Raw genomic sequence first — 14138 nt, forward strand, 5'->3', positions numbered from 1 at the left:
CCAGAGCTTCAAAGACAGATGATTTGCATTTGGTCTTTTCATTCTGTTTTTTGGGGGTGCTACTTTTTTTCCTCCGGAAAGGCACTGGACTGACTAGAAATGCAATCTTAGAAAGGCCTGATTCTGATTCTTGCTTCCTTGAAGATTCACTTTTTTCTTGCTTAGCCCTTTCATGCTTTAACATTGTGGTAAACCTTGTGTAAGATGCTGGGCATCGACCTTTGCAGGAACTGATGAGATGCCTGTGGTGATGATGGTGGTGGTGATGGTGGTGATGATGGTGACCTGAGCCATAAAAGCTTTCAGAAGATGTGAAAGAAAAATGATCAAAATCGCTTTCACTACAAAAGGAAGAGCCCTCAATCTGGATAAAGTCACTGAGGTCAGAAACCACGCCATCTTGATCACTGTCTGAAAATTCCAGATTGGACCTTGGTAGTTGGTCACCAGTAACTTCAATGTTAATTGGCACCAGCCTTTTAGACTTCCCATTGTATTTTACCTGAGTAGTATGGTTACCCTGATTTTCCTCTTCCAGTAAAGACTCAATAGAAAAACGACGTTGTGGACATGAATCATTTGGAGAAGGTTCTAAAGTTACTGCTGATAACATTTCATCACCAAGATTGGGCATTGATTTTGATTTCTGAATAAGCTTTTCAAATTCAGATATTCTAGTTGGCACCACATCCCTGGGCACCTCATCAGAAGACTGTCTCCAGCCGAACAGTAGACCTTTGTTCTGTTCCTTCTCATACTGCAATACTCTGGATTTCACAGAACAGATCACCTCAGAACTCAGTAAGTCCTTGCGGTTTATACGATGCATCTTTTTATACAATTTGAGGAACCCTGGTGCATCATGGGCAGATCTATGCCGAATCCTTGATCTACTGGAAATATGTGTCTGAGATGTATATGGTGAGTTCCAAGACATGGAACAACTTTCTTTGGACTCCTCCTCTTCCAAAAGGGACCCCAAGCTTTCAGACTTGGTATGTGTGCCTGAAAAGCTGACATTCTCATCTTTCAGTAGATCATCACAACTCCGAGACTTTAGTTTGGGTGATGCCGTTTCCTCTGTGCTGGTCCAGACTTCAGCATTTTGACGCACCATGTGCCAGCCATTTTTGCAGTTGATGGACCTCTTTGTATCATTTGGGACAGCCAAATGTTGGGTGTAGCTGTTACAGTAATGCAATTCATTGGAGGTGCTGTGGTTGTGGACTGTATAACTGAAAAGAGGTGGATACATTCTGCTAATATCCCCTCCTTTATGATCCAGAGTGCAGCATGGTGGAAAAAGAAATATTGCCAGAAATTAACATGTTCAAAAAGGCAGTAAAAACAACAGTAAAAGTAATATCCCACTTCCCCCCACCACCAAAAAGAGAAAGTAGTTAGTACAGCTGATATAGATATTAAACTTATTACTCAATAAGAGATATGACATAGTAATATAAGAATAGTTTAAATTTACAACCATTTTTTCTGGAGCATGAAAAACTACACAGAAATTCTGCATATTTATAGAAAATAGAAATGACAGCTAGTTACGTGGTCTCTCTATAAAGCAACACTTACACCCCCCCTCCCCCAGTATGTAACAGCTCTGACACTCATATGAATTCTGTGAACTTCGGAGCTGTTACCACCATGGCCAGCATTAAAAACCATGCTATGATTTTGTAAAAAGCAAGGGTGGGGTGCTGAAGATTTGGACAGTACATATCCTGTCTTTAAAGGGAGACTAAAGAAGTAAGTGCTATGTGGTACCTAAAGGCCAAAATACTACATTTTGAACATGTAGTTTTTCAGTAAATATCTATAGTAAGGTATTACCAAGATAAAACAATAAAATTATTGTAATGACCAAAACATATTTCAAATCAGAAGGTAAATAAAATGTTAAATTTTCTTCAGAGCAATATAAACTTTTGCATTTGTGTTTCTGAAATTTTTTTTTTTTTTTTTTGGGGGGAACGCAATAAACACAATAAATGACAGCAGATAAAGACCCACAGGGTCTATCTAGTCTGCCCAACAAGGTGGCCAGAGATGCTCCAGTCTTGTTGGATAGATTGGATGGACTGTGATCCCAATTGATCTGGAAAGCTAACCTATAAATGACTAAACTAAATTAAATGATTGCTATGAAAATGGATTGAATCACAAAAACAGCTTAACTCTTCTATTTCCTTTCAAATATAGAGCACGTCTTCCTCCCACCATACACTACAGCCTAAACAAATATTGACTTTCAGTATAATTGCCTTTAGCACAGTGCATTTACTATCACAGTCTATGGCTTATGAAGTGAAATGACTTTTGCTTCACCATGTTTTCAACTCTTCCAGAGAAGCTGGAAGTGCCCTTCCCATACAAAATTATTCTTTAAATATACTGTATACTCTTATATTAAGGGATTCTCAGTGAAGTCTGGTTTTCAGTATATGAACATGGGATTTTCAGCAGACATTGGTTACCCTGAAAAACACAGACCTGTTTATGGTCCTTGGGGATGGAGGAATGCTGGCAGTATACATCAATCTCTCATATTTATGTAGAGTGGATGTTATCAGTATGGGCTACTATTAAGACAGGCTATTTTACCACAAAAATCATGCTGTTATGGCACAGGGTCTCATTGCACAAAATGGAACCCTGTGCTAAAATAGTATGACTTGTGGTAAAATAACCCATCTGGAGTTATCAACGTGGGCTATTGTTAAGACAAGTTATTTTATCAAAAGTCATGCTATTTTAGCATAGGATCTCATTTTATGCAATGAGATTCTGTGCTCAAATAGCACAACTTGTGGTTAAATAAACCGTCTTTATGGCCGCTGACATTGATAACTTCCCTCCTTAATCAGCATTTGATGGGGTGAAAAGGGAAAACATAAGGTTTGGTGGAACTTGATGAATTTTTCAGGCTTCGTGTTTACTTGACTGTGACTAGTAGGATGTAGTTTCTTAGCTCCTATGGTATGGCAAGGACCAATATAAGACACCGTTTTAGACCATCTATAGGGTGAGCAGTGCAGCTAACTGCTTAATGCACTTTAGTGCTAGGCCCACAAAGAGAATACTACCCACTCTATACCCATAACAAATCTAATATGCTTCTTATTACCCAACATGTATCACCTTAAGGTCTCGACAACTCTTATGTAATCCACGACAAATCTTATGTTATGTTACAATTCTTGTACCCGCCTAACAACTCTTATGTAATCCACTTTGAACCGCAAAGTATTGGCGGAATAGAAATCACTAATGTAATGTAATACTTTTGGGCAGATAAATTAAAAAGTAATAGTCATATCTTCTTATGAAAGATATTGAACTTAATTTATAAAAAATGTTCCTCAGAAGATAGATTTAGAGAAAACTCTTGCTGGCATAAGTCATCCAAATGGATATACCTTTTAGAATTTGTATATGCCTGCCACTTTCGTTACTTTCCATACTATCACCACCCAAATTCTGCCACATAGGCAGATGGCTAGATCATCAAAGGGCAGGGCTGGCCCCGAAGAGGATACTTGCCAGTAAGTGTGACCGATTTCAAAATATCTACAAGCTCAATGTACAATGGATTGTTTGTAATCCTGCAAGCTCAGAAAGGGTGGGAATGAGTGAGTTTATGCTATTGTGCATGTTTGTGAGATAAAGAGATACACAAACTTATATCCACATGGGGGAGCCCTAATAATATTGTTAGGAAATGCTCGTAATTGAAGTTAAAAAAAAAAAAAAAAATCCTTGGACACATGTAGAAAAGCTCTGTCCACCGAAAAGTCAGACAAACTACTGAAAGACTCTATCTGGATTTAGCTTGTTGTGACAGATCTTTACAAATTCTGCATGTGTATGATCCCACAGACTAATGAACATAGAACCTCTAATCAATTAAAAAAAAAATCTTTACGGAATGTAATCTGGTACTGAATGTCAAATGTTTCTAGGAAATCAACAATATTTGTGGAGCGTTCTTCTGCATTTATTATTTAAAGATCTTAGTGGCACTGTTCCCAACCTTTTGGCTTCCCTGGGCCGCATTGGCCACAAATTTTTTTTTCTGGGGCCACGCAAACGGTGCAGCAAGAAAGAAGAGGGAGCCAGCAAGATGGTAAACACCCGGGGGCAGCAGAGGAAAACACTGCATTGCCCTCGACCGGGGCCACACAAAATACTTCATGGGGCCGCATGCGGCCCTCCGGTCCCAGGTTGGACACCCCTGCTCTAAGCTGAGCAGGGGTCCTCAACTGCACTGCTGCCACTGGATGGCGGTGCTTTAATATTGTGTTTTCAATTGCCAGGGACAGGCAGCTTCCTTGGAGTCATGCAGAGCTTGCCTGTTCCTCACTATTGAAAATATGATAATGAAACAGTTCACTGGCAGAACTGTAGCTAGAGAACGCCCACTCAGCTTAGAGGGAACAGTGCCTGGTAGCCTGCTAGCTGATGTGGAAGGGCGTTTTCGATAGGAAGTCTATGTCTGAGTTTGGATGTTTTAGGAAACATGTCCAAAAGTGCAGAAGAGAAAATGACCATTTTCAAATCAGAAAAAAGTCTGACTTTTTGTTTTGAAAATTACCATTTTCTAGACATATTTTGTGCTCAGTGTGTCTATTTTGGGGGACCATTTTCGAAAACAAAACAGTCCGAAAGAAAAAAACACACACAAAGGGGAGAGCGTGGCACAGTGGTTAGAGCTACAACCTCAGCACCCTGAGGTTGCAGGTTGAAACCCATGCTGCCCCTTGTGACCCGGCCAAGTCACTTAATCCCCCCATTGCCCCAGGTGCATTAGATAGATTGTGAGCCTGCCGGGAAAGACAGGGAAAAATACTTGAGTGCCTGAATAAATTCATGTAAACTGTTCTGAGCTCCCCTGGGAGAACAGTATAAAAACTGAATAAATAAATAAACAAGCCATTAGGATGTACAAATTATAAAAAGAAATAATATCACCGATTATACAATGACTTCATAGTCCATATAATCAGAAAAAAAAAAAAACATGTGAGGCTAACAAACAGAAATAATAGGAAAAAGCAGGTTCCTAACTGCAACCTAATAATATAATCATTGTTCATATTGAATCAAATTCTAATTGCTGGTTGCCTGCCCCTCAAAAATCTACACGACTGATCTGGTTAGAAAAAATGGTATACTGTGTTATTCAAATACAATGTACATTTACACAGAAACCTTAATTAAAACCTTGTCCCCAAAGCTAGCACCTCTTGTCTTATACCCAGAAACTTTTTTCTTCTTTGTTGTGTCCATCTGGAGACATCTGGAAAAATATTAATCTTCTCTCCCAAAAACACAACCGGGGTAGCCTGTCTGAAATAAAGTCTTAAAATTGCCTCTTTATCGTGTAGGAAAACAAAAGATACTAGCAATGTCGTTCTAAACATGATCACTTTCTGAGATCTTTCCAGAACAGCTGAAATATTTAAACTTTCGGAGGAAAGTTCAGCCACTACAGGACCTTCCTTAACCTCTCCATGAACATCTGAGCCAGGAAAGAAAGAAATCTTCTGTAAAGGAGGCAATGCATTTTCAGGATACTCGAGAACCTCCTTCAGAAATCTATTGAAAGTCTCATGATTGGAGCTTAGTTTAATGGAGGGAAAATTCAACAGTCTCAAATTCAAAGATTTTGCTCCATTTTCAAGGTTCTCAAGTTTACATTGAAAAAAACAAGTTAACTTGTAGAATCTGCCTCTCTATATCCTTTACTTGAGAGACTGTATTTTGTTGTTGGTTCTGCTCCTCCTGTATTTTTACTCAAGAGTCAAGTGAGGTTAATAAAGATGTGTTAGATGTAACAGCAGCAAGGAAAGATACACAGACCTTATGGAGGGATTCCACAGCCAGCCATATGGATTCCAAAGTAAACATTGATGGCTTCTCCAGTGGTTGAAGCATAGCTTTGCTGCTCATCAAAACATCCAAATTAGATCCTACTGGGGATTCTGTTGAAAAAAGGTCGTCTTGCAGGGCCAACATTCCACCTGGGATTGGTGTTAAATTTTCCAGAGCTACCATAGGGCTGGAATAGAGACCTCTCCAAAGTCACGGGCTGGCCAACAGAGTCCGCTACCTCCTCAACTGCTCCTCCTTGCATACTGGTCGGTACTGCTGGGCTCCTCCTTGCATACTGGTCGGACTGCTGGGCATGATGGACCACTGGTCTGACCCAGCAGCGGCAATTCTTATGTTCTAAATACAAGGCTTCTTGGGCTGAGCAAAATTTCACCCGCCAATTGGGGGCTTCTCACTTCCCTGGCAACAGCAGATACGCCTGAAGTTGCAAGCCTAACAAACACAGTGATTTCAGCTTGACAAAGAGTTGGGATCCCAGAAGGTAAGGAGGGATAATTCACAGGTCGACAAAAAATTTTTTTTCAAGAGCTGTTTTGGTTATTTCATGTAATCTTTATATTTTTTGGTGCGCTGAATCCGAAAATGACCTCTATTTTGTCATAGGACATCACGTTTCCTGACAATTTAGGTAACTATGTTAAATAAGGCAATACCTCAAAATAAATGGAAATAGACTTCTAAAATTAAAGTTTTATTACAATTTTTTTCATGAAAATCCTTTTTTGAACTGAAATGAGCTCACCTACACACAATAAACTCAATTCTTCTTCCCTGTGATGCTCCTTTTGGTGCATTTACGCTTGTGAGTAGCATCTGGAATGTCTCTCTGAAGCATCCAACAGTAGTCTGCCATCATTGTAATGCTCCATTTTCCATGGTATCTCCTTTCCATCTCTTTAATGTCTTCATGGAATCATTCATCTTGTTCCTCACTCACAGCTCCCAAATTTTCAGGAAAGTAGTCAAGGTGGGACTGGAGGATGTGCACTCTCAAACTCATCAGGCAACCTAAAGCTTGAAATGCTTTCAGCTTTCGTCTGACAATCTTTTTGTAGTGAGGATCTTTGTTATTACCTAAAAATTTCTGTATGACTTCTTTAAATGCAATCCACCCTTCTTTTCGAGGATCCGTCATGATATTGACAAACTCTTGATCAACTATAATCCTTCTAATGTCTGGTCCGATGAACACACCTTCTTTCAATTTTGCCTCCGACAGGCCTGGAAACTTGGTGACCAAGTATTTGAAGCATTCTCCATCTCTTGGAAGTAATTTTACGAATTGCTTCATCAATACCAATTTTATGTGGAGAGGTGGTAGGAGAACTTTATGGGAAGGTACCAAAGTTTCTCGGAGGACATTTTCACCGACCGTTAGCTCCCTCGGCTGCCAACTCTTTTTGGTCCAGTGATTTTGTTGGTCTCGACTGTCCCATAGACACAGAAAACAAGGGTATTTGGAATACCCAGCTTGTTGCCCGAACAGCAAGCACAAGACCTTCAAGTCCCCACACACTTGCCAACCATGGTCTTCATATTTAAGTTTACGAAGAACCAATTCCAAGTTCTCGTAAGTTTCCTTCAAGTGTACGGAATAACCTACAGGTATGGTGGAGTAAAACTGCTTTGAGACTTCTTTTTGAAGAATCTATAAAAAGACGCCATTGCTTTGAATCATATTGGATTTTAAATTGACCCATCAGACCTTCGACATAGATGCAATAAACCAACTTGTCTTCCTGGGCGAAGTAAGGAACGAACTCCATTTCACGATGTCTGAACCATGAAGATGACACTCCTGGCAACAATAAATTCCTGCTTTTCAGCCTTGATCCGAGTAACTCAGCGGCATCTTTGGGAAGATTCAAGTCTCTTACCAAATCATTCATCTCCTCCTGAGAAAACAATTTTGGTCTTGTATCATCTTCAAAGTAAGAACTTGATTCATCTGGTTCAGGTATGACTTCACCTTCATTGGAGCTAGGTATCGCTTCCAAGGTAGCAGGGGACTTGGGTACTGGTATATCTGTGCCATGGGGGATGGGACGAATTTCTGAGTGAAGATTGGGGTATGAAATGGAATGCTTCCATTTGGAATTAAACCCTTTCACATTGCATGAACAAAAGTAACAGTTGTCACTATGGTTCTTTTGGTCTCGCCATACCACAGGAATCCCATAATGGAAAGATTTTTTCTTACCTTTGAACCAGTTTCGAAGGTCCTCAACACACCGTTTGCACACTTTATGAGGTGCCTAAACTTTATCTTGATCTCCAATTTTTAGTCCAAAGTATGCAAAGTATACTTTTTTCACAAAGTCCGTAATATTCTGCTGTTGCTTCAACACTGTATATTCACCACAGATGAAACAGAAACTGTCTGGCAAATTAATACACTTTCGCGAAGCCATAACATAACGGTTGAAGAATGATGAGCTAACACGAACTGCGATAAAAAAGTGTGAACAGCCTAGAACGAAGAACCTGATGATGATTCGTGGAGAGAGCAGCTCTTTGACTTTATACGAGTCGTCACAGTGCTGGCCACGCCCCCCTGCACTGACTGGAGCTGCTGCTATCTGCCCTGAGTCTCCCTCCCACTGGATTCTTCTGGAAAGATTAACCCCTTCTACCATTAAAAGCACAGACTCAGGGCTGAGGCTTACACATACAGCATGCTGCTGAGTATCCCAGTAGTCAGACATGTCACTCAGAGCAGCACTTGTATTCACCCCCTTTGCAGGGGGGAAGGGGCAGAGATTCTTTACCTGCAAATAACAACAAAGGGCCAGAAGAGAACTAGGGAAATGAGGAATTTTTTTTTTCCCTAAATAGTAATTTGGACTTTAAATTTGGTTAAAACCCATAATATAAAAAATATTGATAAATTTGAAGACAATTTTGCATTTTGTGGCAAATCATGATGTCTAGGAGTTTTTTCAATATTTTATTTGTTTTCAGCACACCAAAATACATAGAAATTAGATGAAAATAGTCGCAGATTTGTGAATCCTTGAACTTTCCTTTCCTCTTCAGTATTATATATCACATACAGATATAGTGGAGAAGGAAAAAAAAAGAGCTACTTTACCATGGTCCTGCTCAGGTCGCCATCTTAGCCACACCAACCCTTCTGGGTGGTGGGAGGGGAGTCTATGACCACTGGGGGAGTAAGAAGGGGGTTATGTCTTAATCCCTCCAGTGGTCATCTGGTCATATTTAGCCCTTATTTGTTTTTAAAACAGGTCTAGCCCCAAACATCTAAATGGTGCCCTGGATGTTTTGTTAAATGTTCGATTATCAACGCAAAACATCCAAGTCCTAAGTTCGCCTAAAACACACCTTCAACATGTTCCCTTGAAATTTAGATGAACAGGGACAAACATCCTAGAAAAATGTCTAAAATATAGGTTTTGAAAATAGTGATTTGGACATTTTAGCAAGAAAACTATCCAAATGCTACTTTATGCAATTTTTTTGCCAGTTATAGTGTGCATTACTGATGACATTGCCTCTGAAACAAATTTTTTTTTTTTTTAATAAAAAAGCTAAATAAAATTAAAAATCATATAAATGACATGGAATATACATACATTTCTAAAGGAAATCAGTATTCCAGGTGAGGCTGCTTGCCCTGCTTTTGTGTCCCTGGATGTTGCTTACCTTTGGCTCGAGATGGTGAAGATGGGGAAGAATTAACATAAGGCTTTCTAAGCACAGAATGTGTACCCTGCATGTCTGCACGACCTGAGCTGCTTCTGGTCATGGTTTGGTCACTGGGCGCTTTTTGATGGATGACAGTGGGCTCCGACTTCCTCCGCTTTCTGTAGTCACTTGCAGAACTTGGAGAAAAGAGAAAATAACTAACGTTAGTAGCACTGGGAACATTAGCTCAGCCTACCATCTCTTGCTAGCCTAGCCAGATAGTTGTCTGGTTGAATATCACTGCTAACTGGATATCCTCCAACCAGCTCCACCCATGCCTGATTCCTCAACTTTATTGCCACTGGCTGGTATTTATCTGATTAGCAGCAAATGTTAATTGGATAAGTACCTTTGAACATTGGCCCCATATTTTCTCTGATATTAAGCAAGGACACAAAGACTACAAATGCAACCTGTGCACCTCATGGGTACCGTTTGTGGATCCATGAATAAAACCTAGCAGACCCTGCAGTGGTTGAAGAAACCAGAGAATTGTATCTGGTGTTTGGAGTGGAGATCCAAGCAGAGTTGTGAAGAGCCCAGACTAAGGAGTCAGCTCAGTGATGTTGTCTTTGCGGGGTGGCTCTGTGAATAAAACCCAGCAGGTCCTGCAGCATGTGGTCAAAGGGGCAAACTCTAAAGGGTATGCCAGGCCCATTTGGAACCCTAATGGAGTGTCAATGGGCCTGGAATATCTGGTTGGAGATCAAATACCTCCTCTCCCACAGGCATCTTTAATTTTTATGGGAAATACAAGGTTATGGGAAATACAAGGTTAAAGTGAAGCCTCCAATTGTAAGTACACCTCTAGTTTTCATTCCAATAGAGAAGCATTAGATCTTTTTTTGGTAGGGATGGAGCTACCTCTCTTGCCTCTGAGTTTGATTCAGGAGCATCTTTAATTTTAGGGAAGAGGCCTACTCCTAACCCTTATAACATTTCCTTTGCCTCTCCTCAACGTGATTTATTGATTTATCCCAAGATGCAGTGCCATTTTAAAAACCAGTAGATTTTTCTACTAGAGAAATGGGAGCTGAAGGGGGAGAAGCTCTGGAAGTTTCCATAAATTCTTAAATTGTCAGGGTTAATGCAACAATTTTTGAGGTTTTCACAACAGGTGGTCTCAGAATTAGATGGGGTAAATACTACACTGATAAACTGCAGACCTTACAGGATATCCTGAAGAAAGTCACAGCATGATGGTTGAAACTTCAGTTTTACCTACCCAGATGCTGCGAGACCTGGAAAACTGCAACAATTACACTGAAAATGTTTGAAAAGGATGGAATCTCAGACTGGGACACTGAAGCTGCAGAAACATCTGGAATTAAGGATAGCCTTATCAGGTGTAGGCAGTTGAAGTTATTGGAGGACAGATTAGAGCTTCCAGTATGAGACTTCTGAATTTTACTGTTGTTTATTACTTTCTGCTGAGATACTGCTGAGGAAATACTTCAAGGAGGTAATATTGCTGTCTAATGCTAATGCTTGTGATTTTTTTTTCCTGTTATTATTTGCCCATGACATTTATGAATACAGCCAGGGTGAGGAAGCTATGGATATGTTGTTAACTAAACTTACAGGTCCAATATTCAAAAGAAGCTAAGCTCTAAAGTTGTGTGCTGAAGTTAGGATCCTAAATTTGTGTCCAATTTTCAGCCATGCCTAATGTTGGCTTTTACAAAGCTGCGGTAGAAGTTTCTACCACAGATCAGGTAAATGTTCCAATGCTCATAGGGCTCCTTTTACTAAGCTGCGCTAGTGGTTTTAGCATGCACTTATTGCGCTACATTGCTGCGCACGCTACATGCCAACGCCTCCATAGAGCTGGCGTTAGTATTTTCTGCATAGAGTGGGGCTTAGCACGCGCTAAAAACGCTAGCGCAGCTTAGTAAAAGGAGCCCATAGAATTCCTATGAGCGTCGAAGCATTTACTTTGCCAGCCTGTGGTGGAAACCTCTACCACGGCTTTGTAAAAGGAGCTCTAAATTTTTGGCTGAATCTTAATTCATGATCTTAAAAGTTATGGGGATCGATATTCAAAATGATTTAAATGGACAGGAGAAGCTCCTGTCTGTTTAAATCGCTTGTCTGGGACTAACTGCGTATATGACATGGCACTTAACCAGATAATGTGGCTGAACATACCTAGTTATCACTTGTGGGTGGCCCAGAGGGGATTTAGCACTTAACTGGATAAACAGGACTACATTAAAAAAAGCTTATCTTTATCTGGATTATCTTAACCAGTTAAGTTCTGAATATCACACTTAACTAGATAATGTTATCCAGCTATATATAACTAGAAATTCAAAGGTGGTGCCTGGACATGGCCCGGCATTGAATATCCGAGGATACTGCTGGTAGTGGTCAAAAATCACTGATCGCCACTGGCTGAATATTGACCCCTATGCTTACAAATTTAGACCATCCCGAGCTTTGAGATCGAATGGTAGTATGCGATTGATATAAGGTATGTGGTTATACAACTAAGAATGTTTTCATGCATGGGTGTTTCTCTATGAAATAAATTACAGGGCCAAAGAAGACTATGTTCGGACAGCCTTAGCTTTAAGAGATTGCTTAAAACAAAGCTTTTTGTCAATGCATATTTGTGAATTCCTCCCTAGGATTTTGTACTACTGTTTTAAGAAGATTGCTTTAAACTAAGCTTTTTGTCATTGCATACCTGTGAATTGCTCTCTAGGATTCTGTTCCTCATCAAACTGTAATGATAGTGAAGGATGATACCAAGGAGTTTTTAGGTTCCAATCCTTGAGTTGCTTTGAATTATTGTAGAATATCATATACCGTATTTGCCGGCGTGTAAGACGACTTTTTAGTACCTTAAAATCCTCCCCAAAGTCGGGGGTCGTCTTATACGCCGGGTACAGTTTACATGCCCTTACTTGCGGGGCTGGATGTACTCAGTCGCGCGGCTCTTCTTCTCCCTACCTTCTCTGCTTGCAGCACAGAGCCGAATGGAAGTCTTCCCGACGTCAGCGCTGACGTCGGAGGGGAGGGAGGGCTTAAACAAAGCTTAAACAAAGCCCTCCCTCCCTCCGACGTCAGCGCTGACGTCGGGAAGACTTCCGTTCGGCTCTGTGCTGCAGGCATGGCAGGTAAGGAAAAGGAGAGTAGCCTCGCGGTACCAAGAGAGAGGGGCGGCCGCCCCGCCCCGGTTGCAGCACAGCCGGTCAGGTCCCCTTACTTTTGTGGCACTTCCCCGACCGACCGATAACAGCCCGGGTCCGACAATCCTCCCTGCCCTGTAGCCGCGAATCTAAATTACCTTCTTACAGCAGCTGTAAGAAGGTAATTTAGATTCGCGGTTAAGGGCAGGGAAGTTTGTCGGACCCGGGCTGTTGTCGGTCGGTCGGGGAAGTGCCACAAAAGTAAGGGGACCTGGCTGGCTGTGCTGCACCCGGGGCGGTAGAGAAGGAGGGGGGGGGGAGAAGGACGCTGAAATGCCATGGTGCAGACAGGAGGGGGGGGGGAAGGACTCTGAAAGCACTTGAAGACAGAGGAGGGAGAAGAACGCTGAAAGCACATGGGGGAATACAAAGGGGTGGAGAAGGAAGAAGGGGTCGTCTTATACGGCGAGTATAACACAAAACTCTATTTTTTAACTAAAAGTTGGGGGGTCGTCTTATACGCCCAGTCGTCCTATACGCCGGCAAATACGGTATATGTTATTTTTATGTATGTTATTTTGGAAACTGCTGAGACTCCAGTCCAGTCCATTAATTTTTAAAATAAAAATTGCCACTAAGATGGCGACCTAGACAGACGTGCGGTTCAGAGCTTCAGAGAGAAAAGGTTTTCTGCTTGTTTATAACTGTCTTTGGTTCAACTACAAGATGGGGAAAAGAAAGGGAAAAGTGAGGACTTATCCTTTGGGGTCTTCTGCTCTCCCTGTGTCTTCCAGTGAGAAATTCGTGGTCCGTTCTACGCAACCCTCCGGTACCGGCGGGAGCAGTGAAGCAGCTTTGCCGGGGCTGAATACGACTCTCAGCCTGGAGGAAAGGCTTCCACTCACACACCCAGGGGAGAGGCATCCAGAGTCATCGATGGAGCTGGTCAGCAGCGAGGCTGACAAGACATCGAATGGAGGGGACGACTGGCGTCAGGAAAGAGGAACTGAAGGTGGAGCAACCATGGCAGGAAGCTCTCCAGAGTTTGTCTCCAGTGATTTTGCTATTCCTGCAGCAACAGGAGGGAAAGGACTTGTGGATTCTTCAGAGGAAGAACGACGGAAACAGCAGGGAAACGGTGAGCTCACCTTCTCCCCCATGATAAGACCTGCCCATGTAACCCTAGATTCTATCTGGGATGCAGTTGCCCGATTGGAGAAACTGTTTCTTGGAAATAAATTAGTGGTGGATGTTTCCCTAAAAGAATGTAAGTCACGCCTAGTCACTTAGGAGGCAAAGAACTTTGAACTGGAGAGAAATATGGGAGAGGTACAACAAGAGCTAAAAGTTTTGAAAACCAATTCCTTAGTGTCTGGAAGGGGATCTGAGGGGCTA

At 41.5% G+C, this 14138-nt stretch overlaps 1 protein-coding gene across 7 annotated transcripts in view; it reads right to left on the bottom strand.

Annotated features, from left to right (window-relative positions):
* SORBS2 (sorbin and SH3 domain containing 2) overlaps nt 1-14138 on the bottom strand; it is a 515532-nt gene that overhangs the window by 115135 nt on the left and 386259 nt on the right. For all 7 annotated transcript variants that reach the window (XM_033943759.1, XM_033943750.1, XM_033943740.1 and 4 more), the window contains one exon: nt 9568-9746. In XM_033943759.1, coding sequence (XP_033799650.1) covers nt 9568-9746 — 179 coding nt within the window. The remainder of the gene's footprint in view (nt 1-9567; nt 9747-14138) is intronic.

Source organism: Geotrypetes seraphini, chromosome 1 (assembly GCF_902459505.1).
Source record: "Geotrypetes seraphini chromosome 1, aGeoSer1.1, whole genome shotgun sequence".
Lineage (NCBI taxonomy): Eukaryota > Metazoa > Chordata > Amphibia > Gymnophiona > Dermophiidae > Geotrypetes > Geotrypetes seraphini.